Source organism: Convolutriloba macropyga, chromosome 8 (assembly GCF_964194025.1).
Source record: "Convolutriloba macropyga chromosome 8, txConMacr16.3, whole genome shotgun sequence".
Lineage (NCBI taxonomy): Eukaryota > Metazoa > Xenacoelomorpha > Acoela > Convolutidae > Convolutriloba > Convolutriloba macropyga.
Window position 1 is genome coordinate 14,432,885 of NC_134475.1, and position 27,480 is coordinate 14,460,364.

Below are 27,480 nucleotides of genomic sequence, written 5' to 3' on the forward strand. Positions count from 1 at the left end.
TAAATCGGTGCGGGCACTCCTTGCGTTGGGAAAGTCGCCGATCCTGTTGGTAAGAGCGTTCAGAACCTTCGCTATGGTGGGGGCTGGTTGTCCTTGCACTTGTTGAAAGTAATGATTGGGGTGATTGTAGTACTCATCTAACGCATAACTGTTCAAACACGTAGGTAGGACCTCGCGTTGTCTCTGGTCATCCCAATTGTTGGCATTTGACATCGATTCGAAGCGTTGAACCCATCTTTCGAAACTCTCGAAGTCGCTGCTGGGGTATCGGAGGGGGTGAGATGTGGTGGTGCTACAACTATTTGCTGCTGATTGTTCGCCTGGTTCTGTTGTTGCTGTTGCTGCTTGTTTGATGCGTTGTTCATTTTTGGTAATCGGAGTAATTTTCGATGTCAAACCAAATAACACGGAAAAAAATATAGATGAGTTTTACCTTTGGAACGCATTCCAAAGATCTACTTCATCGGTTCTCTCAAATTCTAATTTTGCGTTTTTTTTTTGTAAAATGCAAAACCGCCTTCTAATCAGAAGCATCTCTCTGTGGTCGCCAATATGGAATCTGAATACTTAGGGCGGAGTTTTTACCCTATTCACAATTCCACAATTGTTACTAGAATCTATCTTTAGAGAAAGCTACTGGACTGGATAGTACCTTCACAAACCAACTACTCTTAGTTAGACTAAAGGGTTATACCAAGCCCTCCGTTCAAGCACCAAAGACCGTATTTTCAGGCGCTATAGAACTGTAGTCAATTGCCAATAATGATATTAGAATATGTTTGTAATGCCTCTCTATGTTATATGACATTTTAGCTTCAAAGAAATGTTTTACCAAATGAAATAAATTGGTGACTCTAAGATTGATAATTATACCAGGTCCTCAATTGACTTTCTAATTAATCGATCAAACAATATACTTAAAACAAAATAGTAGATGACGTGATGAGTTCGTCTGTGTTCACTCCACAACCCAACCAGACGAGTATTAACCAACTTGATATAACGTTAAGACATTGCCCATCAGGTACTTCAGGTTACTGCAGACCGTTTTAATTGTGTTACTGCAGACCGACTTAATTGTCTACTTGGTTCACCATTCCATACTACATGGGTTAACTTATATTGCCAAGTCTTCGACGAGCAGGCAGGTCTACTCTCAGAGTGGCTTCACTATACGGTCTCCGGGAAGGAGTTTGGCCGATTAATACTCTCAAAAATCAATCGTCTTGATGTTGTCCTGGACTCGGTGCTGTCCTCCAGTTCGGTAACCTAACTTAACCTAATTGTTGATTGGTTGATCACTACTTTACTAGTCACCAAACTAATTTAAATCCAATTAATTGGAGCTAAAATTAAGTATTTTGTTAAGTCATTAAAAATGTGATGTGATGTTACTAAATTTGTACAATTGTGCGCTTTCGATTTAGGAGAAACTGATACTTATTAGCAAATTCGTGTTCTTGTAGAACAACTTGTTTATGACTTCTATTATTCCCAACTAGCGGAACGTATAGTCTATTCTTACTAGATACAGGTTTTAATTTCTGCTAAGTTATAAGAAAAAGTCTAGAAAATGAAGAGAGTGGAAAATTTACTAAGCTAGTTTAACGAAAACTATAGTTACCCGAATTTTCGAGTTTTAAAAACAATTATTACAATCTCCAACACCACGACAGAGATCTGTTAACTCATTCGTCGAATCAAGTTAACTCCGCAATTTTGATTATCACGACAATATAATTATTTTCAGACTGATTTTGGTTACAAAAATGGGCTAAAATTGAGCCGTATTTATACTGCTTGTCTATGTTTGGTTATGATAGTTTAGTCCTATTTTTGCCAAAAATTCCAAATCTTTTTGTGAAAATACCTTTTTGGGAAAAATTTTCAGAAGTTCATACTTGACTTTGATAACCTAGGCCCCTAATATGGGTTTCCCATTCTTCATTACGTGTATGAGAATTTGGTGGTGGATTTATCATAGAATCTTTATCAGGATCAATATTTACTTATTCAACTGTTCTCTTTAGTTTAATTTTCTTCGCCATTATTATCTTGGAACGGTTCCAAATTTAGAATTTGCTTTGTTGTCGGGAATAATTCAAGTCCAGTAATAATTTGGTTCTTTTCCGAAAGACGCTTAAGTTTAACTTTCCATTCCTACACAGTTGCTGAGACTTTGAATCTCTCTATCAGATGTGAGCAAAAAAGTGGCATTATCATTTCAAAAATCCTACAACAGTTTTCAATGTCTTTTTTGCAACATTTGTTTGTTTTTGCTGTTTTTGAAAATTTAACAGCTCGACAATTTTTGAACTAAATTTAAGAAAAAGACGGAAACATCTGAAAATTTTACAGTGTTCAGTGTCCTAAGCAACATATCATTAAAACTTACTCTTCGACAATATATGAACTCTTCGAAACAGTTTTGGCGCTTTCGGTTCAGAAAAATTACATGCGAACTTTTGTTCTTTATCGAAAAAACGGACTTCGTTTCCCCAATAAAATTTTTGAAGGCATTAAAAAAATTCCAGACTCATATCTATACGTTTGACTGGGTGTTGACTTGTCTCGCTGGGCAATCATTGGGAACGCAAAACACGAGTTTTTGCTTAGCCGAAAGATTAGAGAAAAGTACAAGGTAGCAAAATTTCTGTTTATATATATTTTTGTATATATATATATATATATATATATATATATATATATTTATATATATATATATATATATATATATATATATATATATATATAAATCATCCGAGTTGTAACTTAACTAAGTTTTTAAAACCTGCTCAGACATCAAACAAATTTCCTTTTATTGTAATGTCGGAGAAAAAGTAATGACGAGATGGATATTACAAGCCTGTTTTATCATAAACAAGCTGATACTTTAATCCCATGCTTGGTTCGTATTTTTTCATATCAGGTCCCACAGGCGGCAGAAGAATGGTCATGGCCCGCGTCATGGCCAAATGTACTAGATTAATATTATGCTAAATAATCGATCGGGAAATTTCGGCATATTTTGGGTATTTTGTCACATTGGGTATATTGGCATTAGCTATTTTGTCCTGAAACCTACTATTTAAGTTTACTTAAATAGTAGGTTTCAGGACAAAATAGTTGATGCCAATATACCCAATGTGACAAAATACCCAAAATATGCCAAATATATTATCCTAATCTGGAAATTACACAATCGATCATTTAGCATAGTATCAGTGGCTAATTTCAAAATGTCACCAGACAAGATAATCACCAGAAGTGTTGAATAAGAGCTCATAATAAACATTCTGTAATATGCCATGATCAGTGTTCTGTGCATTATGGAAAGTATTCATGACTCAGTGTAATGACACGCAAAAAGGCCGGGTTGTAATATCAATATTTATAATTGGAGAATTGCGTCAAGATGATCAAAGTTATTCTCATCATTGATAGCAATTGTAGCATTAGTAGAAACAGTTCGTGCTCCTTTCGACGTCATCTTCCGTACCACAAAAACGCCGGTTGCCACCACCACAGACATAAATAAAGCCCCCAAAATCAAAGAGGAGAATTTTGCCAAATCAGAAACACATCCACTGTCGCAAACTTGTTCTGTTTGCTCAGTTATCGTAGTTAGGATTTGAACCTCGAACATTTCATCATTGTCCCTGAGAACTTTCTCCATCTGCTTAGAGTTGTTGGCCATTTTGATGTTGCCAGTTAGGGCTACGTCCAGAAGGCAGTTCTCATCCGAGCCACATTGCTGAAAAGAGGTGTAATTTCAGACAAAAGTAGAATTATCCAGACCAAACATAATTTCATTATGTTTGGTCTGGATAATTGTTCCGACCCACTTTAGTAGCGGAGGAACTATATACTCAAATGGGTTTTTTTGTTCAGTCAATTTTGGCCAATCGATATAATTATCGCAGAGAGTTGTGAGTGGTATCATTATAAAGCTCGTCCAGCGTAGAATATGGAATTAAAAAGATTTTTTCAATTTTAGTTTTTTATAGGGAGTTATCGAGGTTTAAAGTTTTGTGAATATTAGACGTAATTCATCTGTTTTTATTCACATTTTCGGTATTTTTGACCTAATTTTCGTCAATTTTGCTAAAATTTCTTCAATTTTTTGCAATAGTGTTATTGATTTTATCTCTAAAGATCGAGGAGGTTTGCTGAATTCTTTGATCTGAGTTTTTTTTTAAAAAATAAAACTGCATTTTTATTTTTGACAAACTGAAAAATTTTGTCAAAAAATTGATCTATTTCGCAACCATTTGAAAAAAAGAATATTTTGTTAGACGCGTAGTAACATCTGGGATGATCTTGATCTCGCCATGGATGCTCACGAGAATAAATTTTTTAAGAATTTAATGGGCGCGATTTTTTTTCAAATTTTTTTCGGCTATATAAAAGTTTTTATGTAAACTTCTCTTACTTACAACAAATTCAAATCAGGGCTCACTGAGTGACAGATAACATTCACAAAGAACGAGGCCCAAAGTGACTACAACTTGGTTTGAGAATAAGCTCATGGTTTTTGTGGCTCTGATCAATTGTTTTCGTAAAAAAATATTCTTGAATTTTACTTTCGATTGTTAACTTTTTTGCAGTTAAATTACTTATTGTCCCCAGTCAAAAATCCAATCGTTTCTTAGGTTGTTTAAAATAATTTAGACAATTCTTTCAGCTATTATCTAATGTCTGTTTTGACTTTGAATATAATTGTTTTAAGAAAAAATCGGTTAATTTTTGAAATTTGCCACAATTTTTATCTTATTTCTCTCAACTTAGCGCATACGAGGAAACCATTTCCTGGGGGTTATAAATTAAAGTTCATTGTTCGTGATGGTCCTATGTTCAGCTAATTGTCTCTTCCTCTCTATACTAAGCGTTTTCTTTAATTTTTTTAAATTTTTTGAGCATAATTGTATTTTTTATGAGTTCATTTTGTTTCCTTGTTAAATTATGATATTACTGACACGACCAATTGAAGGAAAGCATAGTAGGGAAAATGCACAGCGTTGGAAAAAAGCGTATCTGCATATGTTAATTTTTTTGGTTATATAGTTTATGGTTTTTGGGTTGCGACAGTTATCTCGCAAAATTTAATTGGATTTTTTTTGTTTTTGCCTATTTCTGTCTTTTTTTGTTGGTGTAAGCCATATAACCTGATAACAATAGTTCTCAATTGCTTCCCCAGGACACATAACTCAACCTAGTTAAAAATTTCAGTTTATAGCTCTTTGTTTTAAAGACTTTAAAACTGAAATAATAAAATTTTTTCAAATGTATCCCTTTGCTTTCATTTGCGTTACCATGTATCTCGATCTCAATAATTAGAAATGTCAAATACTTTTGTTGATTCATAAATTTTTTGCGCTTGGTTATACGTTCTGATCTATTGCTTCAACCATTTTTTTCACAAAAAATTTTCGAGGTTTCTATACTGTTAAATTTTTGGGTTTCTCTTTTTTTCATCTCCTCGTAGTCGTCCTTTTATTAAGAAGGCTCGCTGATGTTAAAATGAAGAAAAAGTGACAATTTACAGTTCTTGCAGGCGTTATTTCATAATTATAGTGCTTTGAATAGTGTGATCTCGTAAAATCGTTTGAAGTATTGGATTCTTTATATATTTTTTGTCATTTTGTGGGCTCGTGACTTAGTCTCATTATTAACAGGCCCAATTGTCTTCCTGAGGCATTGAAACTTAATCTATTGCTGTTCGTTGAAATTTTAGGTCTGTTATGATATTTCAAAAAATTTGTTTTCAAAAAATATATTTCGGTTTTTGAGCTTCGTCATTTTTTTATATAGTTTTTTGCTCAATTTGTAGCTCAGTCTATGTAAGCACGGGTCACAACCCGTTTTCAGTGAACTAAAATTTGATCTCTATATCAATTTCAGCTTCAGACATTTGTTTCTCGGCTTTGTTGCTACTGTTACTAAGAAATTTAACAAAATAATTGAGTTTTTTAATACAATTTATAGGATTTTTGTTTTCTTTTTAATTTATAACAAGGATTTTAGGTTCCATTGGCTTTGAAATTTTGCGCAATTGAACTTTTGATGATGACATTTCTCAGTTGCCTCATATGGAGATAAAAATGTACATTTTCGGTGTTTAAATTGACATCTAAGTACATTGATAACGGTGAAATTAATTGTTTTCAAAAATGGAAACATATTTTTGATTTTCGTACCTCTTTGTTCTTTTTGGTCGGCTTGTTAACCAGTTGCAATGAGGACAGGTCTCATATTTTTTCTAACTAAATATAGATTAATTTGTTTTGTTTAGGTTTTATCTGATGCGAGTTTGACTTTATGATTTTATTATAGCCATCGAGTTTTGGTCCTAAATAGTGTTCGTTGTTTGATATTTTTTTATTGTACTTTCTAGTAGTCCTATTTTCAACGACGTTCATCGGCCCTCTTGGGTGGCATTATTGTATTCGGTTCTATATTTTTCACCTCTATTCATTTAACCCCCTATCTTTTAACCTCGATTTATTCCCCGCTCTATCATTTAACCCCTCTATCATTTCACCCCTGAATCATTTCATCCCGCCAATTAGCAGTCGACATTAAAGCATGTTTTGAAATAATTAAATAGATAAACTAATCCCACGTTCGGTTCCGATAGTTTCATATCAAATACCACGGGCCGCTGAGTCATGGCCATGGCCCGCGAGGCATGGCCAAATGATTAGATTGCTAATTTAATAATTATTATTTTATAGAAAGATTAAAATCGGGATGAAATGATAGACGGGTTAAAGCATAGACGGTTTAAATGATACAGGGGTGAATAAATTGGGGTTAATTGATAGGGGATTAAATGAATAGGGGTGAAAAAGCGGTACACGATTGTATTCCATTCGTTGTTTATTAAACGATATGTATGTTGTTGGAGGTTTTCTAACTCTTCATCATTTGGTAGCCAATTAATTCAGAAATGTGGATGAGCGGGGTCGGAACCTTATGTGCGTACGCATATTACCGAGCCTCCTAGTTCAATATATTGAAATATGGAGACACGCTTTAATTTGTGAGCATAAACTAACGAGCTCATTGTCACAAACGGAATAAATTTGGCTTTTGACGCTTACGTAGTCGAATTGGAAACTCTCTAGTGTTTATATTGACCGTGAAAAAGTTACCAGAACCTACTTTGTTCAAATTTTGGGTTAAGTGCTACAAAAATCCACAAAAAAAATAAAAATTAGGCTACAGAAAATCAAAAAAATTTAAGAACATTTGAAATCACCTTGTAAATTCACAGTGAACCATAAAAATTAACTCCGAAAACAAACTGAAGAGAAATATATGGTTATTTGTACAGATCAAAGTTAGAGTTATAATGTGAGTTTCGTGAACTAATTTGGTACCAGTTTAAGCTAATGAGGTTTTCGGGCCCAATAATATTAGTAAACAATGAACCTCGAAAGTTTTCTCAAATTGTAACTTGATTTTATCTATCATGCACATTTAGGAACAGAAGAGTCTGGAACGTTTTTCGGACCTCTCTTAATAAGTACGGATAAACAAAAATATACGGACTTCTCTAACTTCTCTAGATTTTTTCCTTAGAGTCGGTGGTGTCGAATCGGTAATTGAAAAGGGATTGAGAAAATATTTATGAAACTCAATCGAGAATAAATGTCTCCGCTTGTTTCCAGCTTTCATTTAGCTATGAAGAAGTCTCTCATAAATTGACAATCATCAACTTATAGGTACAAGTAAAGTATGGCAGTAATCAAGAATACAGAACAGCTTCTAGAGAAAAAGTAGTGCTAATCAATCAACTAATATCTTAAGTTAGGATCTCGTCACAACTGGACATCAAAACGCGTGACGGCCGACGTTATTTGACGACTGTTTCTAAGAGTATCTTTTGCTGCGCTTGTTTTGGGACATATTCAGTTAAGATACTCTGAGAAACGGTTTGCGGTAACCCTGGCAAACGTAATGGGCGCTATATAGTGTGTTCTTTTTCAAGTGGTTAGTATGTGTGATTGATTCGTGGTGTGAGCAACGCGATCTTCTCTTCATCATCAATACTAAGTACTCATTAGGGTTTTAGTTTAATTTTTTAGTATAACTTTAGGTGGATATACTTCACTACAATAGTTTAGTTTATTTTAGAAACTATTCATTTTCTACCGTTATATCATAGCTGAGACCAGACAACTCAGAATCAACCTAGCTTATTCCGAAAAAAGTGCGTAAAAAGTGCGCAAAAAGTACCCAAGTTTGTGCCCAAGTTTGTGCCCAAGTTTGAGTGTAAGGTGCATTAGAAAGAGGTGGTATACCTGTTTCTGTTTTAGAAGAATGGACTTGTGAAGTTACCAGTACTATGAATCTTACATTTAAACGAACATTTAGATGTCCATTAATTATTCGGATTTGAATAAGAAACTCCCCAGGCACAGAACTTCCATTTTTATGATTAGTTAAAATCTTGACATAAAGTAACAGAGGTTTTTAAGTATGTGTTATCAAACAAACTCGTTACAATGACAATGAATGTTAGGTTGGCTTGCGGAACTGAAATGGATAATCACGACGGCGAAATCTCAATATCTAGCAATTCGGTTTTCCGAACCGTATTTCTTACTGAATGCGCACCTAGAGAAAAATGTAATATTTTCATACTCGAAAAAGAAGATCCAAGTTAGTTTTGCATTTTTAAATTCCTTTTATGAAGTACGGAAAATCCACACGAAGTTGAACTCCATTCGAATTGAATCATTTGATTTTCTGTTATACTTTAGTCTAATATTATCAGTAGAGAACGTAAGTTTAGCAATAGTTCCTACATTTCAACAAAGCGCTGTACAGATATTTGATGAAACTGTGGAGATGAGTTATGCTCTCCGCGTTGAGAGTATCTTGAAACTGTTTTTTGATGTATTGATATTGTTTTATACGCCGGCTGGCCAAAAAATGAGTTTTTGGGAAACTTGCCCAAATATCTAAAGAAAGGTCTGCAATTTAGTTTTTAAAAACCAAATTATAAGTGAAATGTACTGAAAATGTTGATATCTGCCTGGTACGCTTGTTTTATATGAAATCATAGCAGATCTAGCAAAAATTATGTAGAATTGCCATTAAATAGTTAAATTTAACGTTATATACAACTGTTGACTGTAACCTTTTTATCTCAATCCTTTTGAAAAATATTCAGGATGATAATCTGAAGAGACCAAAACTGTTCTAGTTGGGAATTCCAGTTTTGGGTCTCTCGACAGTGATATAAGCTGTAGGAACTGTAAGTTCGACAAAGGCCTTTTCTGAAAACAACCAAATTTATACTGACCGTGAATTGTACCCAAACTGAAAACGAATTCTAAGTTCAAAGCTGTGCAAAGATAACAATGCCGAAGTGATTGGATCTGATTAGAACAAAAAAGTTGAACAAATAAATATTGATACGACTAAAGATTCAACTTTAGAACAGCTTTCAGACTTTCGACCACGAAACAAAGAACTCAGAAGCCCAAATTAGGGTTTTGGATATAAAACTATAAATAATTTTCACAAAGTTCCCCCATAAGGTTCTTTTTCCCATAAGATGTACTTATTTTTGGTACAACACGGAGTCAACTACCATAATCAAACATAAATCAGCAATATGAAAACGGCACGTTTTAATCAGTTTTGGGAGGAGACTTGGCGAGAATAATTGTTTTGTTGGGTGTTATCAAGAAGCAACCCATAGAGAAAAATGACTACAGTTTTCTTAGAGACAATTAATTTTGGAGTTAAGATGCAATTAACGAGTGTGTCAATTGATCTCAGTCGTTTTCTGTAAATTCATAACAAATGTTCACAATTAGAATATCCGGGTAATTATACGTCTTCGCTAAAATAACGTAGGTGCTTTTCCAATATTTTTCTAATTGGATCATTTTACCTTGTAGAAACTAGAATTGTTTTTAGTATGTATAGACTACATGTTCCGTTGTTTGGCGCACAAAAAATATTACTAGTTGTTCTTCATGACGAGGAACGTATTGTTTTTTGTAACTGGGTGATTTTAATTATAGCGGGTTTTTTGATAATGGAATATTGTTCGGCATTACATGTTTAGTAGCTTCAGTTCACAAAATTATAGATCATTCTGCCATAATACCTAGAAAATACCTTTTTAAACGTTTGCTAACCCGGGCCGAGGTGTCAACGCTAAAAAACGCAAAAAATTGTAAGATTGGCGTTGAATGCGTTGAATTTATGTAAGATCTACGCTTGAGCGAAGATCTTACATAAATTCAACGCATTCAACACCCATCTTACATAATTTTGCGTTGAATATTGGCGTAGATCCTATATATTTAGCGTTGAATTTTGGCGTAGATCTTACATATTTAGCGTTCAATTTAGCGTAGAACTTACATAAATTCAACGCATTCAACGCCAATCTTACATATTTTGCGTTGAAATTTGGCGTAGATCTTACCTATTTAGCGTTGAATTTTAGCGTAGATGTTACATATTTAGCGTTGAATTTAGCGTAGATCTTACATAAATTCAACGCATTCAACGCCAATCTTACCTATTTTACGCTGAATTTTGGCGTAGATCTTACATAATTAGCGTTGAAGTTTAGCTAAGATCATACATATTTTGCGTTGAATTTAGCGTAGATCTTACATAAAATCAACGCATTCAATGCCGATCTGGCATATGTTAAGTTGAATTTTGGCGCAGATCGTAAATTTATGGCGTTCAATTTTAGCGTAGATCTTACATAAATTCAACGCATTCAACCCCAATTTTACATACTTTGCGTTGAATTTAGCGTAGATCTTGCATAAATTCAACGCATTCAACGCCAATTTTACATACTTTGCGTTGAAATTTGGCGTAGATCTTACATATTTAGCGTTGAATTTTAGCGTAGATCTTACATATTTGGCTTTGAATTTAGGGTAGATCTTACAAAAATTCAACGCATTCATTGCCAATCTTATACATTTTGCTTTGAGTTTTAGCGTAGATCTTACATAAATTCAATGCATTCAACGCCAATCTTACATGCTTTGCGTTGAATTTTGGCGTAGACCTCACATATTTAGCGTTGAATTTTTTCCATTCCATTTCAGACCACTTTACCATTTCAAAAGTTTTTCCAGTTTTTTTTTTTAAAATTCAATTTTTTCAATGTTTGACCCTATATTTCACAGGTGAGAAGAATGAAGTCAGCGAAAAACCACTTTCTAGTGCTCTTTTATAGTGCAAAATCCATTTCAGACCAATTTACGATTTCAAAACTTTTCCAAGTTTTTTTTTCGAAAAACAAATTTTTTTTCAATGTTTCGACCCCTATACTGCAAAGGTGAGAATCATGAAGTGAGCAAAAAACAACTTTTTAATGCTCTTTTATAGTGCAAAATCCCATTCAAACCATCTTACGATTTCCGATTTCTCAAGATTTTTTCAAGACATTAATTTTTTTTTACTGTTTCGACCCCCTATACTACACAGGTGAGATCGGCAAAAAATCGTTTTTAGTTCACTTTTATAGTGCAAAATCCATTTCAGAACATTTTGCAATTTCAAAACTTTCTCAGGTTTTTTTCCAAAAAATTAATTTTTTTACTGTTTCGACCCCCTATACTGCACAGGTGAGAAAACTGAAATCTGCAAAAAATCACTTTTTAATGCTCTTTTGTATTGAAAAAATCATTTCAGACCATCTTAAGATTTCAAAACTTTTTCAAGTTTCTCGAAAAATCAATTTTTTTCACTGTTTCGACCCCTATACTGCAAAGGTGGGAAACATGAAGTCAGATAAAAATCATTTTTTAGTGCTCCTTTATGGTGCAAAATCCATTTCAGACCATTTTACGGTTTCAAATTTTTCAAGTTTTTTTCAAAAAAATTATTTTTACTGTTTCGATCCCCTATACTGCACAGGTGAGAAAAGTGAAGTCAGCAAAAGACTTTATTTTAATGCTCTTTTATAGTGCAAAATCCATTTCAGACCATTTTACGATTTCAAAACTTTTTCAAGTTTTTTTTTCGAAAAATCAACTTTTTTACTGTTTCGAGCCCTATACTGCACAAGTAAGAAAATTGACGTCAGCAAAAAATAACTTTTGAATGCTCTCTTACGGCGGAAAAACCATTTCAGACCATTTGAGGAATTCAAATTTTTTTCAAAACTCAGATTTCTTTCAGCACGCCTCACATGGTAAATGCGTTGAATACGTTGAATTTATGTAAGATCTCGGCTAAATTCAACACAAAATTTTTAAGATCTACGCTGAATTGAGCGCCAAATATGTAAGATCTATGCTGATTCCAACGAAAAATATATGAGATCGACGCTAAATTCAACGAAATATATGCAAGTTCTACGCTAATTTCGAAGCAAAATATGTAAGATCTACGCTAAAATCAACGCAAAATAATTAAGATCTACGCTAATTTCAACTCAAAATATGTAAGATCTACGCTTTATAAGGATTGTGGCTCTTAAGGAAACCAAGGTACTGTGGCATAATGGTAGAAGAGGCGACAAGCAAGCAGGAGGTCAGTAGTTCGAGTCCCATACGCAATTGGAGGTTAATAGTTCAAGCGAACGATTTGATTTATGGTAACATCAACGCTAAATTCAACTCAAAAATATGTAAAATCTACGCTAAATTCAACGCTAATTATGTAAGATCTTCGCTAAATTCTACGCTAAATATGTAAGATCTACGCTAATTTCAACGCTAAATATGTAAGATCAGCGGCAACTAGCGTTGACAAGTTGGAGAATTCAAAGCCATTTCTTTTAGAATTTTGCGTTGAATGCGTTGAATTTTTGCCTTTAGGTTCAACGGATTCAACGCAAAATTATGTAAGAAAATTGCGGTGAATTTTCCAACTTGTCAACGCTTGTTGCCGTTGATCTTACATAATTTTGGCCAAATTCCTCGGCCCGGGAAGTGAGTAACTATAAAGCTCGACAACCTTCATTTAGGGTTTTAAAAATGACTTCAGAAAACCCTTTTATTCTAATTGAGAGCAATAAGCTTGTGAATCTATTACCTTCTTCAGTTATTTTTCTTTAAAAAGAGTTATGGAATTGTAAATAGGATGGACGTCCATCCCTAATATTCAATTTCCTTAAAACTTTTACAATGATTTAAAGAAAACACAACGTTTTATCAAAAACGAATCCAAATGATTATACGCTTTATAGCTAAATTTATTAGAGATTCTGTTAGCAGTTTTTACCGCGTATGAATCTTTCACGTAATAGTACTATTGCAGCCAAGATTGATCAAGCTTTGTATACTTGGATAAATTGTTGGCTTTGTCAACAACTACTGAGTTTGGAGGGATCGAGTTACAAATAATTACACGGATTATGAAAGGAAAATCGAGTGACAGCCTGATCACTGCAGCAAACTCAACAAATTTGAAGAGAATCCTGTGCTGGCACAAACTGTTCAGTCATTTTTCAGAAAAGAGCTAAAAAAGAACTTGTTTTGTTAAAAATTGTCCTTTCTCGCTCGATAGAAAACCTTACAAACTTATAATCATGGTTGAAACTCAAAAATGGCAACTAAATCAAATACGGGAACTATCATTATTAAAGAAATTTGCCATTTGCAACTATATTCTGTTTCTTAATCATTTCCCTTTACTAAGCTTGTTATCGGTAACCTAACAACTTTGCAGTATAAAAATTTGAATTATATCGAGTGTAACATTTTTACCACACTTGTTTTAATATAAGTTAGATATATCTATCCTTACCCCGTGAAATTTTTAGCAGCCAGTAGAAACTATTAATTTTGACCACAAACAAAGTATCTCGTCTTAAGTTATTTGTCTTAATTATTACAGGGTTTACATAATCATATTTCTACTTTTTAAGCAAAATTTTTTTTCGACTTGAAAACTGCCGGTGTTATCTTGCAGTAAGAAATTGCGTCATATTGAGCTGACATTTGTACCATACTTCTTTTAATATAAGTTAGATATGTCTAACTTTAACGCGTTCTCTAGCATCCAGTAGAAACTATCAATGTTGACAAAAAAATCAACACTTTTGTTTTAAGTACTGGTCTTAATTTTTACCGCATTCACACAAAGCATATTGGTGCTTTTAAGCAAATCTTTTGACAATCGAAAACTGCCAAATTTATTTTACGATTTAAGAAATTCAAGTATATAAAATGTGACGTTTTTATTATATTTGTTTCAATATAAGATAGATATGTCTATCTTTACCCGCATAGACTTCTCAGTGCGTAAAATTTGCATTATTTTTTGATGTTTTGCAGCTTTAACAAGAAAAAATAGGCACTTAGTTGTAAGAGGAAGAAAATTCGGTCACATAGAGCAGTGTTATAGACTTGACTGACAGTCCTCTGTTTTATCAGCGTGAAAACAACGCTTACATTGCACTGGGTTTAACAGGCTCTGTTAGTTTATTTAGCGACTTAGTTTTCAAAAACTAATTTAACTGTTATTTCGGGAGTGGCTCACAACTTTTGCAAATTTAATTTAAAATTCATTATATGATGGTTTTCACTTAATTCTTTTTTTGAATTTCTAAATACTGTCATAAATCTGTCAATTTTGCTTAAAATTTTGATAGCATAATTAAAGCATTAACATTTTTGTCGGGAAAAGCTGTCTACGGGTTGCTGTTTTTGCTATGATTAATGCAGCATAAGTTTTCTCATGCGACTGATTTGAAACACAATGATAATTGTTAGAAAAACAAACAGAAATATTGAAAAAATAAAAATATCAAAAATTGCTTTGAAAAACATTATTGAAAAGCAGGTCCACGGCCAAATACGAACGTCAACAAAAGAGTTTGAAGTTAGTGTTTTAAAACGTGTATTGCTTTTACTTTACAAAACTTAAAAGATCGTTTTGAGCAGTGACTTGTTCTGAAAATTGCGTTAAAATTAAAAATAAATCATTTGTAAAGAGAATTTTTTGCTGCATTAACCACAGTCACGTGAATTTATCACAAAACAGAAAACAATAGAATTTTTGATGAGAAAAAACATTAGGTCTACACTATTTCAATAGTTTTCAATGAAATGAAGATTTCGCTCAAAATTTTAGAATCATTATAAAACTTATCAAGCGGGAATCATTAAATAAACGATTCACGACGCCGTAAATATTTCTTTCCAGCTTTTTGAATTATTTTTAGCCGATAGTTTGATGCAGAATAATTTTCAATTTTTTTGGTGTCCACGTTTTCTGATAGAGGAACCTGTAGAATAACAAATGCTCTAAACTTTCTTGTTGTCAAAGGTTTCCAATTTTTTAACAGGACCAAGATTCTAGTTTCATCACTGCAGAAGCTTTGCGTAATGTCTATTCAAACACAAAACCACGATTTTTTTAACAAAGAAACTCAAATTGTACAAGCGTGTATCTATATTTGTGCAAAACACAAGCACAAAACAATGAGCTTAAGTCTTCTAGCAAGGCGCAACAGCCACGCTAAACTTTTTTAGAAAACAAATCTGTACCAATTCCTATTTATTTTTAGCGCTTTTAGCTATAAACTGTTTGTCCTGAAAACCGCAATCACCGTTTATAAAATTCAGTCAATTTCACCAAATTTTTTACACATTATTTTGGAAAACTGTAATAAACTTAATTGCGCAATGATTGTGACCTGGTATATCCCGAAAAAAATTTTCGTCATGAGAAAAATTTGATATATTTTCTAAAGTTATAATGTGATCTGAGAACTAAGAAACTACTAATGTAACGAATATAAACTTTAAGATACCATATCAAATGCACGTTTTTTGCTTGTTTTTCCAAATCAAGAATATCAAAATTCACTCTGTAAACTTGCGTTCGGAAACATTTTGTACCATTTTTAAACATAGGTAGATATAAAGATCTGTATAATCGATTATTTTGTCTGTCATCTAATCAATTCGTCCATGTGTAATTCTTCCTTAATCAACTAAATTTTGGGTTTTTCTGTATAAAAACATGCTGAAACCATTACATACGACATGCTTTTTTTCAATTCTGATGCTCATTAATTTTCTTCACTCACTGTTCAAAAAATGATTATTTTTTCGTACAGCAGAAGAATAATGTAAGTAGTTTTCAATTTGTTTTCAGAAGATCTGCTCGCAACGAAAATGTATGATTTTTGAGTTAAAATGATTTTAGAGCACATATTTTTTGGAGCAAAAACAGAGTAATTTAATTCAGTTCTTCTCTTCTTTATACAGTGATAAAATACTTCGGCAGTAAACAAATCTTAAATCATAATTTGATGCTGTGCAAGTTTACGGCTTTAAGAATTTGCTCAGACCTTAGTTGCACCAGGTACAAGTTTCTGGCATATAAAGCGGTGTTATAGATACGATTGGTAGTTCTCTGTTTCATTCAATTCTATAATACAACTCAACTAAATTTTGCACTGTCATTAACTGGAGCTGATAGATTACTTAGCCACTTAGTTTTCAAAATAATTAAAAATAGCATCATTTGTGAAAAGGCTCGGACCTTTTAATAATTGGATTTACAATTCATTAAATGGTTTTTTGCTATTATTTCACTTTTTAAAAAATAATTTAATCAAACTGTGATGATTTCTGCCTCAAACTTTGACAAAAAATTTTAAGCGCTCAAAATTTTGTTGCGAAAATCTGTCTATAGGCTGTATTTGCTCTTAAATTTTTTGCTCTTCGATCAATTGAAACCTAGAGGGTAATTGTTGGTAAAACAATAAGAAGTCGAAGTTCTTTAACCCCTAAAAATTGTATTTTCACGGAAAGCAGGTTCTTGTCCATGAGATACGTGAAGTACTGCTATTTTTCAATCAGACCATTCAGCGATAAAAGTTTTAGTTTGGTAATTTAAATTGCACATGGCTTTTCATACATAATTCAGGAGACATTATTGATATATTTAGATTCATAGGAGAAAAAGTTATAGTCTACTTTGATAAAATTTTTCCATGAGCTGAACATTTCACTAAAATTCTAATGAAAATTATCAAAATTACTTAGCATGAATCATGAAAAAAAAGAATTTAACTTCCGTAAGTGTTAGGCTCAAGCACCTTTTAGATTCTTTTTAGCCAATAGCTTGATCTCATCCTTTGCTCCATGTTTATTTTATCCTAAATCATGTATTTTTTTCTTTTCTTTGTATGAAATTATGACGTTCACTGTTCATCTTTAATACCCAGACAATTTTTTTGTCGTAACTGTTCGTTAAACAATCCAAAGCGATAGAATTGTTGCTTTTTTGCCCAACAATAGAAAATAATTAATTGGTTTTCAAACTGATTTGAGAAAATTAATGGGCGACGAGAATTATTAATTTTGAGCTAATTAGTTTTTGGAACACGTGTTTTTCAGTAATAAATATTTAGCAATTTATTTCAGAGGTTGCCTTTCCTTCAGAGTTGCGATGCAGTAACTATATTTTTTCGGATTTTTTAAATGCTATGCAGTTTTACGGTCTTAGTAAATTTTGCCATCTGAAGCGGTGTGGCTGATAGTCCTCTTTGCAACTCGTTCCAATGCATTAATTCAGCTGTTTTGCTTGAAGAATAAATTTTCAAAGAATTAAAATTACTATCATTTAAGAAATGGCTCGGATATTTTACAGGTTCGTTACATGATTCATTAAAAGCAAAATTCATTCGCCAAATTTGCTTTTGTGAATAATTTTGCGATCGCATTTTTTTCATAATTTTTGTCAGTTTTATTAAGCAGTAAAAAATTTGGTGGGAAAAACTGTTTTTTGGTGGCAACTTTTTGTCAGATTTTTACAATAGAATTTTTTTGGCTGGAAGTGATATAGAACATTTTGCTAATTGTTGTTAAAAAACAGACAAGTTGAAGCCATTTAAGACCGAATATTTTTATTTTTAAGGAAAGTAGATTCTTGACCCCGTGAAGTACCGTTTTTCAAAAATTACTTGAAATGAGTGTTTTAAAATGTTTTTAGCATTCCCCATAAAATTTAAGGGATAATTGTGCGAGCTGTGAATTGTTGTGAAAATTGTTGTTTTAACCACAATCATCGTAACTTTAGTACAATATACTGAAATCATAATAATTTCATTTGAGAAAAAATAATAGCATGCTTTATTATATTGGTTTTCCTTGAGATGACTTTTACTCAGATTTTCAATTTTTTCAAGCACAGACCATTAAATTAATGACACGGAATTCGCTAAATTTTTTCTTCCGTTTTTTTTAGCCAAATCTTGATCTGGAAAAGTTTTTAAAACATTTTTCTCGATAACATTCTTGACAGGGAAAATGTCCATCAACCATGTACAAATATATGTAAAAAACCGATGGGGAATCAGTCCAATAATATAAGCTCTTAACATTTTGGTCGCCAGAAAATGTCTAATTTTTCAGCAGGACACAAATGATTAATTTTTCCTCATTGCAGTGGATTTACGTGTTGTCTCTTGAAGAACAAAGCCGTGACTCTTAACAGGGATAACCATACTCTGTACAACGATATCTATATTTGCAAGAAAATTTCTTGTTTAGACGTTGGACAACATATGTCGCAGTAGAAGAGATGAAGAGGTCACAAAAAACTGACGTTAAAACTTCCAGAAGGCCGCAAGAGCTGACGTAAAAACACTATAAATTACTGTGAAAAAAAACTAAAAAACAAAAAATTATGGCTTTTTTTGGTTCATTTCGTACATATTTTTAGCGCTTTTATTCAAAAACTGTATGTAAGGAATCTGAGTAAATTCAGATGAGTTCTCTTCATTTCTTACACAATTTTTGAAATATTTGTTGATCCGAGCAAAGAATATAGATATTTTTTTCCGTGGTCGCTACCTGGTATACACGACAACTGTAGTAATCAAATATATATTTCGAAATTGCGTCATGCTAAAAAAGTGATTGAAATTCTTTAAGCTTTAATGTGATAAGTAAACTTGACGAAAAAATTATTTTACAGGACATGTCATACGAACTTTTTTGGCCTGCCTCTCTAGATCGGGGTTGTCAAAGCTGGCTTCGTAAACTGGCGTATAGGATGATTCGTATGCTACGTCATTTTCCAGCTCTCCTTGAGATGCAGCCGCAAAAATCCATTGGTCTCTGCCAACTTTCCACTTGTTTCCAAAAGTATGGTGGATATCTGTCATGTTTGAAGTTAACGGCATCAAGGAACCATCTGCAATGTGTTCAAGTTATTATCTAATCAGATATTTAATCAAATTCAATAAAAGAACTTTCCAGCTCATTGTTAGACTGCATGATTACACTAAAATTTGATGATCAAGTACCTACTGAAATGTACAGCTCGCTGAATTTCTTCGGATATTACTGATCATGAACTTCCCAGGCCTCGATCACACGCGAGGAATTCCAAGATCATGCCGAAAACTCGGAAACGTTATTGTGGTTGAAAATGCTCGCGTGTAAAACCCAATACGCGTGTGAGATTTTGAGTTGAGCCCCAAGATTTTCCCAAAAAATGGAAAAGATCCCAAATGTCTCTAGAACACTAGGAGAGAATCAAAAGAGAAAATAGAATCTTAAAAGTGCAGAAAAGAGGGATAAAAAATGAAAATTCCTTGAATAAAAATAGCCAAGAAAAGAACTAAAATGTGATGGGTCTGCAATGGAAACAAAATAATAAGGTTTTTATCCACTTACAACAAAGTCAATATTATTTTAGCGGTAGTTTTATTGCTTTATGAGTGATTTTTTATTTGCAAAATATAAATGACTTGAAAAAAAATGCGCATTATCCTAACAATATCCTTACAAGATCCGCAAAAACATATGCTGGAGAGCTCTTCCCAACTGAAACACAACTAAACTGGTTTCAGTAGTAGTTTGTCTTCGTATTGCCACTTTTTTGCAGGGAAAAAAACTAAAAAATTGTCTGGGAAACCACCCAATCTTTATGGAAACAGCAGTGTGTATTACATTTTAAACATCTAAGATCTTTCGTTGGCTTAGCGAGGATTTCCTGAATTCGAGAGCTAGGCTTCTATAGCTCAGAATCAGAAAAGAAATTTTTGTTTCCATTATTTTTTTATCTGATTAGGTTTTTTGATCGTTTTCTCTCTTTTTTCTTTCGTTTTATTTTTTCCATCACTCTTTCCATCTTTCAATCTTTTTTTCCTCACTTTCGCTATTTCGTTGTCCGCCTCCTTTTACTTCTTTGTTTCTTTCTTCGGCCCTTCCTTATTCTCTTTAGTCCTTATTTTTCTCTTGATATTCAAATATTTGCTTACATTTTTTTGTTTCTTTCTTTCATTAATTCCATTTAAATTTTTTTCTGTTTTTTTTATTTTTCTTTCTTCTCTTCTTTGTCTCTTTTTCCTCAATTTTTCTCAGTGGTTCTCCTCATTGCGTTCAATACTTCTTTCTTTTCTGCTCTCTCTGTTTACTTTTCATTCTCTTCTTCTTCTGTTTTTTACTTTTACTTCTTGCCTTCTTTTTTAATCCTATTTTCTGTTGAATAAAAATTCCTTGAATAAAAATAGCCAAGAAAAGAACTAAAATGTGATGGGTCTGCAATGGAAATCTAGCAATACTTCTTTCTTTTCTGCTCTCTCTCTCTCTCTCTCTCTCTCTCTCTCTCAATCTAGCAATCTAGTGTTTACTTTTCATTCTCTTCTTCTTCTGTTTTTTACTTTTACTTCTTGCCTTCTTTTTTAATCCCATTTTCTGCTCTTGTCTGATTGCTCTCCCATTTTCTCTCTCAATCGCTCCTTCTTTATTGTATTTTTCTTCTTTCTTCCTTTATATCTTTCTTTTTTTCTATCATTTCTGCCTTCTTTTTCTTCTTCCTTCCTTTGTTCCCTTCTTCTAGTTTTTCCGTTTCTTTTTTACCGTCTTCCATCTTGATGATTCTTTCTAACTAATTGCACTGTGGGCTCGCCCTCCATTTGCCCTCTTCTCTCATTCCCTTCGTATTTTAAATCGTTTGTTCTTCTGTTATCTTTTTTCATTTTTTTGTTTTCTTTCCTACGTTCCGTTTTTATTTTCGGCATTTTTTCAATCCTGTGATCTTTTATTCTATCGCAATGTATGCACGCCATCCACTGCAATTAATAGTTAGAAAAAACGCCTTTAAAAATCTTTGGACACCATATCACGTGTTTGAACTGATTGGCCGCAACATAGAAAACTGCCACAAAAAATTTTAGCTAATTACTATAACTATTCATAGATTTGATCTGTTTAAAATTGCAGCGAAACAAAAAATTTTCGATTTAAAGTTCGTTTTATTCAAAAACTGTTCTACCATTTAAACTTATCAACGCATGCACATAACAAGAAATCTAGATCAACTATATGAGTTGTGCTTTGTTTTTTATATTTTAATAACATAAAATCTTTTACTGTCATCTTCTCTTCTTAATTCCCTTTGTTTCATTTTAATGATTGTTTTATTCCTTTCCTTTTTCTTTCGTTCTATCTTTCCACTGCTTTTGTTTTTTTCGTTTTCGTTCTTTTTATCTTTCTTTCCTTTTTTCTGCTTTTCTTCCTCCTTTTTGAATTATCTTCTATAAAATGTCGCATCTTTCTTTCATTTTGCATTTTTGTGATGTTTGTTTCAATTTCCGATCACTTTTTTTCGCTCTTTCCTTCCTCTGTTTTTCCATTCTTTCCTTCTTTTCCTGCCTTCATTAGACCAATTCATTGAAAATTTTGATTTATCACAACACGGCAACAAAAAATTCATTTATCACAACGCGGTCATAGAGCACAACCCAAATTTAATTTTTTGAACTTCTGATAAGACCAATCGAGATATAATGTGTTCATTATATAAACGGAAGCAACATATAAGCAAGACAAAAATTTTGGTACTAGCAGTTGCTGCTACATAGAGTTGATCAAGACAGTAACCAAAACTTTTTTAGTAAAAAGACCACTAAAATATTGAAAAATTAAGATTCAAACGAGTGCTTTTCTAGTAAACTAAAGGCTCAGGAATTCAAGTGCTCCTAAAACTGAAAAGTTTAAAGAGATATGACATTGCATTCGTGGCAAACTTGAGAGAAAAGCTAGACCCATATCCCCTAACTAGAATTCCAGGAAAACTTAAAACAATTTGTTTTCCATTTAAAAGGGGTCTTAGTAATAATCGTAATTAAAACCGCTACAAATTCATATAGTAAAGGGCGAGCTAATTGAAAATTTTTTATGGTGTAGAACAAATGTCACAAAAAAACAAACCGTTTTTCGATCAAAAATGAAATGATCAATTCAATCTTCAATTTAAAAAAAAAGATAAGATGTTTACAGTTTTGTTTAGTGTGGTTGATGAGCTTCACAAATCAGCAAACCATCTCAGGGCCAAAGCAGGCAGTGAAGTAAGAACAAAATGACAAGCAAAATTTCTTGCTTTATTCTATCGAAGCCAAAGTGATTTGTTCAATTATGTTAACATTTAAATTCCTTAACTATAATTAGTACGTGATTGCCATACACGAACTTAAACAAAAATAGCAAGGCAGTTTCACGGCGTATAAACGGCTTGACCAAATTGCATCAGATTCTCTAAGATTTGTTTGCGAATCGACCTTTTGTTGATAATACAGAATGTTCGATAAAAGTTCTGATTGGTTTACAAACTTCCCGTGACATCAGATTTAAACTGAAAAAAAAGACGTTATGGAAAACCGTTCCCATTCTGTCAACATACGTATCTATAACTAATCAGAAAGCACATTTGACATTTAAACCACGTTTCTAGCATCACAAACGAAGCTTGAAAAACGATCAAAATTAAGTTGAAATTTGATATTTTGTCTTATTAAACTGACGTACAGTGCGTATTGAAGCAAATTTCTTCAGTGGTAAAATACCAGTTACGGTGTTGTTTTCTTTAGATCATCTTAGTGACTGTACATTTCAACAAACTTTGAAATGTTGGAAATTCAATTAATTTTGATATTCCCAAAACTTACTTTCTGAGGAACAAAGTTGCTATAGAAAAAAATTTGTATGAAGTACAGCGGCAATTGAAATAACTGCCTTTATCGACGCCTAACTTATGTCAATAATGGGGAATCTCGATACCAATTGAGACACAAAAATGGTTATCGAAAAAAATTGGAATATTAAAAGCTTGAGTTATATTCTGAGTGCTCCCTTATGAAAAAGATTACATAAAATTCCAATATTTGGCCTATAGTTAGATGAAAGAGTATTGACTAACTTTTTCTTGGCCGATTTGTAGTTTCGATTTACAACATGAGTTAATAGTAATAACTCAAAGAAAATTTATTTGTTTTAATTTAGAATTCTTTTTGTTTTCTGAGCACAATAAAAAATGCTGAACATTAAATCTGAACAGTTAGTTATTGGATTAATTTAGTATCCATTATTGCAACGGTGATCTACAATAAACATTTCACAGAAGTTACAGAAGTTAACTGCAAAAATGTATTGTCCGGACAGAGTTGAAACCGCTGAAACGAACGGGGCGGTGTACGGTTCTCCTTGTCTTCGATAGGAGAACAGCCGTTCCATTTAGTCCACCAAGCAAGACACTAGAAGGCAAACTGCTTTTCAATCTGATAAAAAGAGTGCCAAAGGCACCAACTGAAATTGGGACTAATCATCAGCGAAACGCAGGCGAGGCAATTTGAAAAAAAAAACAATTCAACAAAGAAATTGATGTGTGAACCCAACCTATAGGCAATAAACTTAATCAGCATATTTTGTACTATGCCCGTACATTTCCAGCCAACAAAAATCCAAAACAACAAGAAGCTTCATATTGTAGTGGAAAAATTAACACTAAACGAAAGCTTGACTACAAAATAACTGACTAACAAACTCTTCAACTTTTAGAGGAAGAAATACCCAAGGAACTGGAACGTTGAAACAAGTTTCCACACTTCCCACCGAACTTTTTGGAACATCGTCTAAAACACGCCAGCTAAATAAAAACTAATTTAGACAAACGTTAGCTTGCATATAGACGCGAAGGCATGCAACAATAAATAAGTGCAGAGCAAAGCAATGCGGTGCTCAAATGGTAAAAATGCGATTACTCAAACGGTACAAAAATGTGCAACATCAAGCGGTCAGGAGACGTTAATTGTTTTGGAAAAATTATCAGCGAGGCAAAAGCAAGATGAACGGATGAAGAGACTCGATATCGAATTTAAAATATAGTTGCAGGCACGTTTTCAACAAAGAAAACTAAGATATCCATTTGAAGGAGCTGGAAGCAAAATATCAGTTATTGAAAGATTAGCTTGTGCTCAAGCGCAAATTAAAGAGAACGGCATTACAAAATGACAATGATTACTCTCAGCCAACCAGTGCTCGAGACAAAAAACCCCTTGACTGGACAACAATAATGACAGATTTCCCGGATTTTCCCGTAGAATCGACAAATTTCTCGAGCCAGATCGAACAACAGCTTGTTTCAAAGCAACCCCTGATTGAACAGGGTCTAGTTAGTTTTCACGATATAGCAGTTTTCACAACCGTTCAACAATCGTTGAGTATCGGGACGTTTCTCCAAGAACTGGTTTACAAAACAACAGTGGAAAAGTCAGCAATCTTTGGAATGGGGTATTCAGGCCAATTTTATGCTGCAGCTTGAAACATTCTGGCGAGGAAATTTGCAAAAATCTTCAAGTATTCAGAAATGCATAGCTGGAGAGTCTCCTTATGGCAAGTCAAGTGAAAGCTCACAACTCATCAAGTCTCTTCAATTTCTCATATTCGGTTTCTAACCCTGTGAACGTGCTCAAAGCGTGCCGACAATTTGATGATCTGCAATCTAGCTCAACATTGAATTTTAAAGTAGACACACTACCTCAACCTCTCAAACAGAATAGCAATCGTGCAAAAAATTTCTCAGATTTCAAGGGAGAGAGAAAAGAAGAAGACCGTAGAAACACAAAAAGAGACAAACGGTTCTCGAAGACAGTCAGTTTAAATACGAATTTGAGTGTGAAAGAAACAAAGCAAACAAAGAAAGATCATCGTTCCTTAGCTGATGGCACACAAAAGATTTGGAATTGTCCATTATTGGGCAATATTATTGTGAGTAATCGGTACGCAGCAGTGAGCAAGCAAAGGTTACGCTACGGATGTCTGGGTAAAGAATATGTAACCCCGAAAAAATTAAAATCAAAGCGAGCTGTATAAAAGTATGTAACAAGATGCTCGATCGATTGCTAAAATCAGAAAACAAAAAGGACGAGGTCAAGGTAAGTGAATCAACAACCAACTAGAGTACCAATGTTAGGAGTTTTCTTCAGATAGCTGTTGTCTCAATACATAGCGGTGGCAACAGGTTGAACACATATGTTTTCCTCGATAGTGGATCAGCCGTTTCATCCATCAATCAATGTGTGCTGGAACAGTTACGAGCCACAAGGCACCAATGTTACGATCAACATAGCGGGAATATAACGAACGAAGGATCTGAAGACAGAAAATTTTCTTCTCAGAATAAAAGGATAACCTTCAAGGGTGTATTCAATCGGAGCATTTGCATACTCGTGGATCTCATTATGAAACACAAACTACGAATAAAACAAGCCGAATCAGGGCTTTTATAACTTGAGCGTTTTACCCAACAAAAGCTTCAAATTGATGGAATCTGGCACCATCCTTGGTGAAGATGCTTATGAGCTACAACCTGAATTGGACTACAGGAAAGGAACACAATGTGAACGGTTCCCCGTTCTGACAGAGCTAGAATGGGTAGTCACTGGACGGGGGAAAAGACAAAATACTTGTCATCCCGCAATTACAGAAGATTTGAGGGTGACTGAGAATATACAGACCTTGTTGGACATAGGGAATTATGCTTCAAAATTGACGTCGTCAGTCAGTCAAAGAAAAAACTGCAGGCAAAGAATATGCTAAAGAGTACGACAAATTTCTCAGGCGAGTGCAAAAAGTTGGGAATGCATTGGACGGAACCAGAGCCATCATTCGGATCATTTACAATTCAGCATCGGGTCAGTTTTACTCGTTGGAGCAGAGACGGCAAAGAGAACCAAACATGAAAAATTTTCATCAACAATCAATAGATACAAAATTAAGGACGGATTTTGCAAAGATACTGCACGAATCTGAAATGAACTCCACTTCCAAAAAAGCATGATATCTGCCATCATCCAGTCCTAAACCCGATCAAACCAGGCAAAGTGAGACGTGTTTGAATTGAGGCATCAAACTACAAAGAATTTAAACCAAATGAAAAGGCATGTTCCTAAGCAGGTTAAAAGTTGCTTGAGGTTTCTGCTTCGTCCACGATCTAACAAATCTGTTGAAAAATACAAATGTTAGCGTTACATGTTTGGGAATAAAAGTTCACAGTGTGGGACTCGATAAAGAAGAGATGTATTCAATTGCAGCAATAGCAATACAAAACATTTTCTAAATGGACAATTTCATCAAATCAGTAAAAACGCTTGAAGAAGCAACTGACGTACTCAGTCAGTTATAACCTCTTCTCTCACAAAAAAAAACGAAAAATTGAATTAAAGATTTGGATAAGCAACAAGGACAAGGTTTCCGAAGCCGACACAGAAGCAAGTCGAGGTCGAACCCAACATTGATGGATCTCCAGTTCTTGGACTACAACGGAGTGTTACTGATTGCAGTATTCAAAAGTACCAAAAAAGAATTTTAAAACCAATCACTCAAAAAACGATTTTGTAAAAGGTATCTTCAGTATTTGACCCGATCAGATTGTTTGCTCCGTTCAGTGTTCACATCAGACGACTTCCCAAAGGTTTCTGGACTAAGAATCTAAAAATTCTACAATGAAGTGGAGCTGAATGAAGTGAGGTGAATCAGCAGAAATCCTAAAGTGAAAAAAATTGCCAGTAGTAGTTGAAACAAGCATCGATAGAAGATACTTCAATACAGCGAGGGACAAAACCGAACTTGATGTGTTTGCTGACGCATCTGAAGACACAATGAGTGGCACCGATGAGACATCTTCCAATTCCCCGACTAGAATTGCAAACAGATTATCACGGAGCCCGAAATGAAGATAAATTCTTGTAGTTTTTGATCGGACTCAACTGCAGTACTGCAGTGGATGAAAAATCTCATCGCAAACAATAAGTTCTTGCGGCCAACCGAGTAGCTGAAATACTGAATACGACTGATGTTTCACAGTGAAAACCTGTGACCGGTATCAACAACCTAGATTACATTGGCGCGAAAGCAATTAACATCAAAGAACTCAAAAGAATGGAGTGGCTCACTGGGCCGGCCTGTTTGAAACAACCTGAAAGCGAATGGCCATATCAAGTCAACCTAATATTTGCCTGAGATGAAGAGAACATACCTTCATCAGTCTTAATAATGCAAGCTGAAGAAAGTGAAGCTCATGTTCAGTGGGAACGATTCAGTAAATTAACCCAACTAGTGAATACAGTTTTATAGAACACCAAAAACACAAACCAGCAACACCTGTAGTCGGTGTTGAAGAAGGAGAAAAGGCAAAGGCGCTAATTTTCAAGCAACTGGAGCTAGAGCAGTT

At 33.7% G+C, this 27,480-nt stretch overlaps 1 protein-coding gene across 7 annotated transcripts in view; it reads right to left on the reverse strand.

Annotated features, from left to right (window-relative positions):
- Nucleotides 1–3,207: 3,207 nt before the first annotated feature.
- LOC142344496 (mucin-like protein) overlaps nucleotides 3,208–27,480 on the reverse strand; it is a 68,701-nt gene continuing 44,428 nt past the window's right edge. For all 7 annotated transcript variants that reach the window (XM_075396175.1, XM_075396172.1, XM_075396171.1 and 4 more), the window contains 2 exons: nucleotides 18,956–19,158; nucleotides 3,208–3,754 (listed from right to left, as the gene is read on the reverse strand). In XM_075396175.1, coding sequence (XP_075252290.1) covers nucleotides 3,392–3,754; nucleotides 18,956–19,158 — 566 coding nt within the window. In that variant the 3' untranslated portion in view covers nucleotides 3,208–3,391. The remainder of the gene's footprint in view (nucleotides 3,755–18,955; nucleotides 19,159–27,480) is intronic.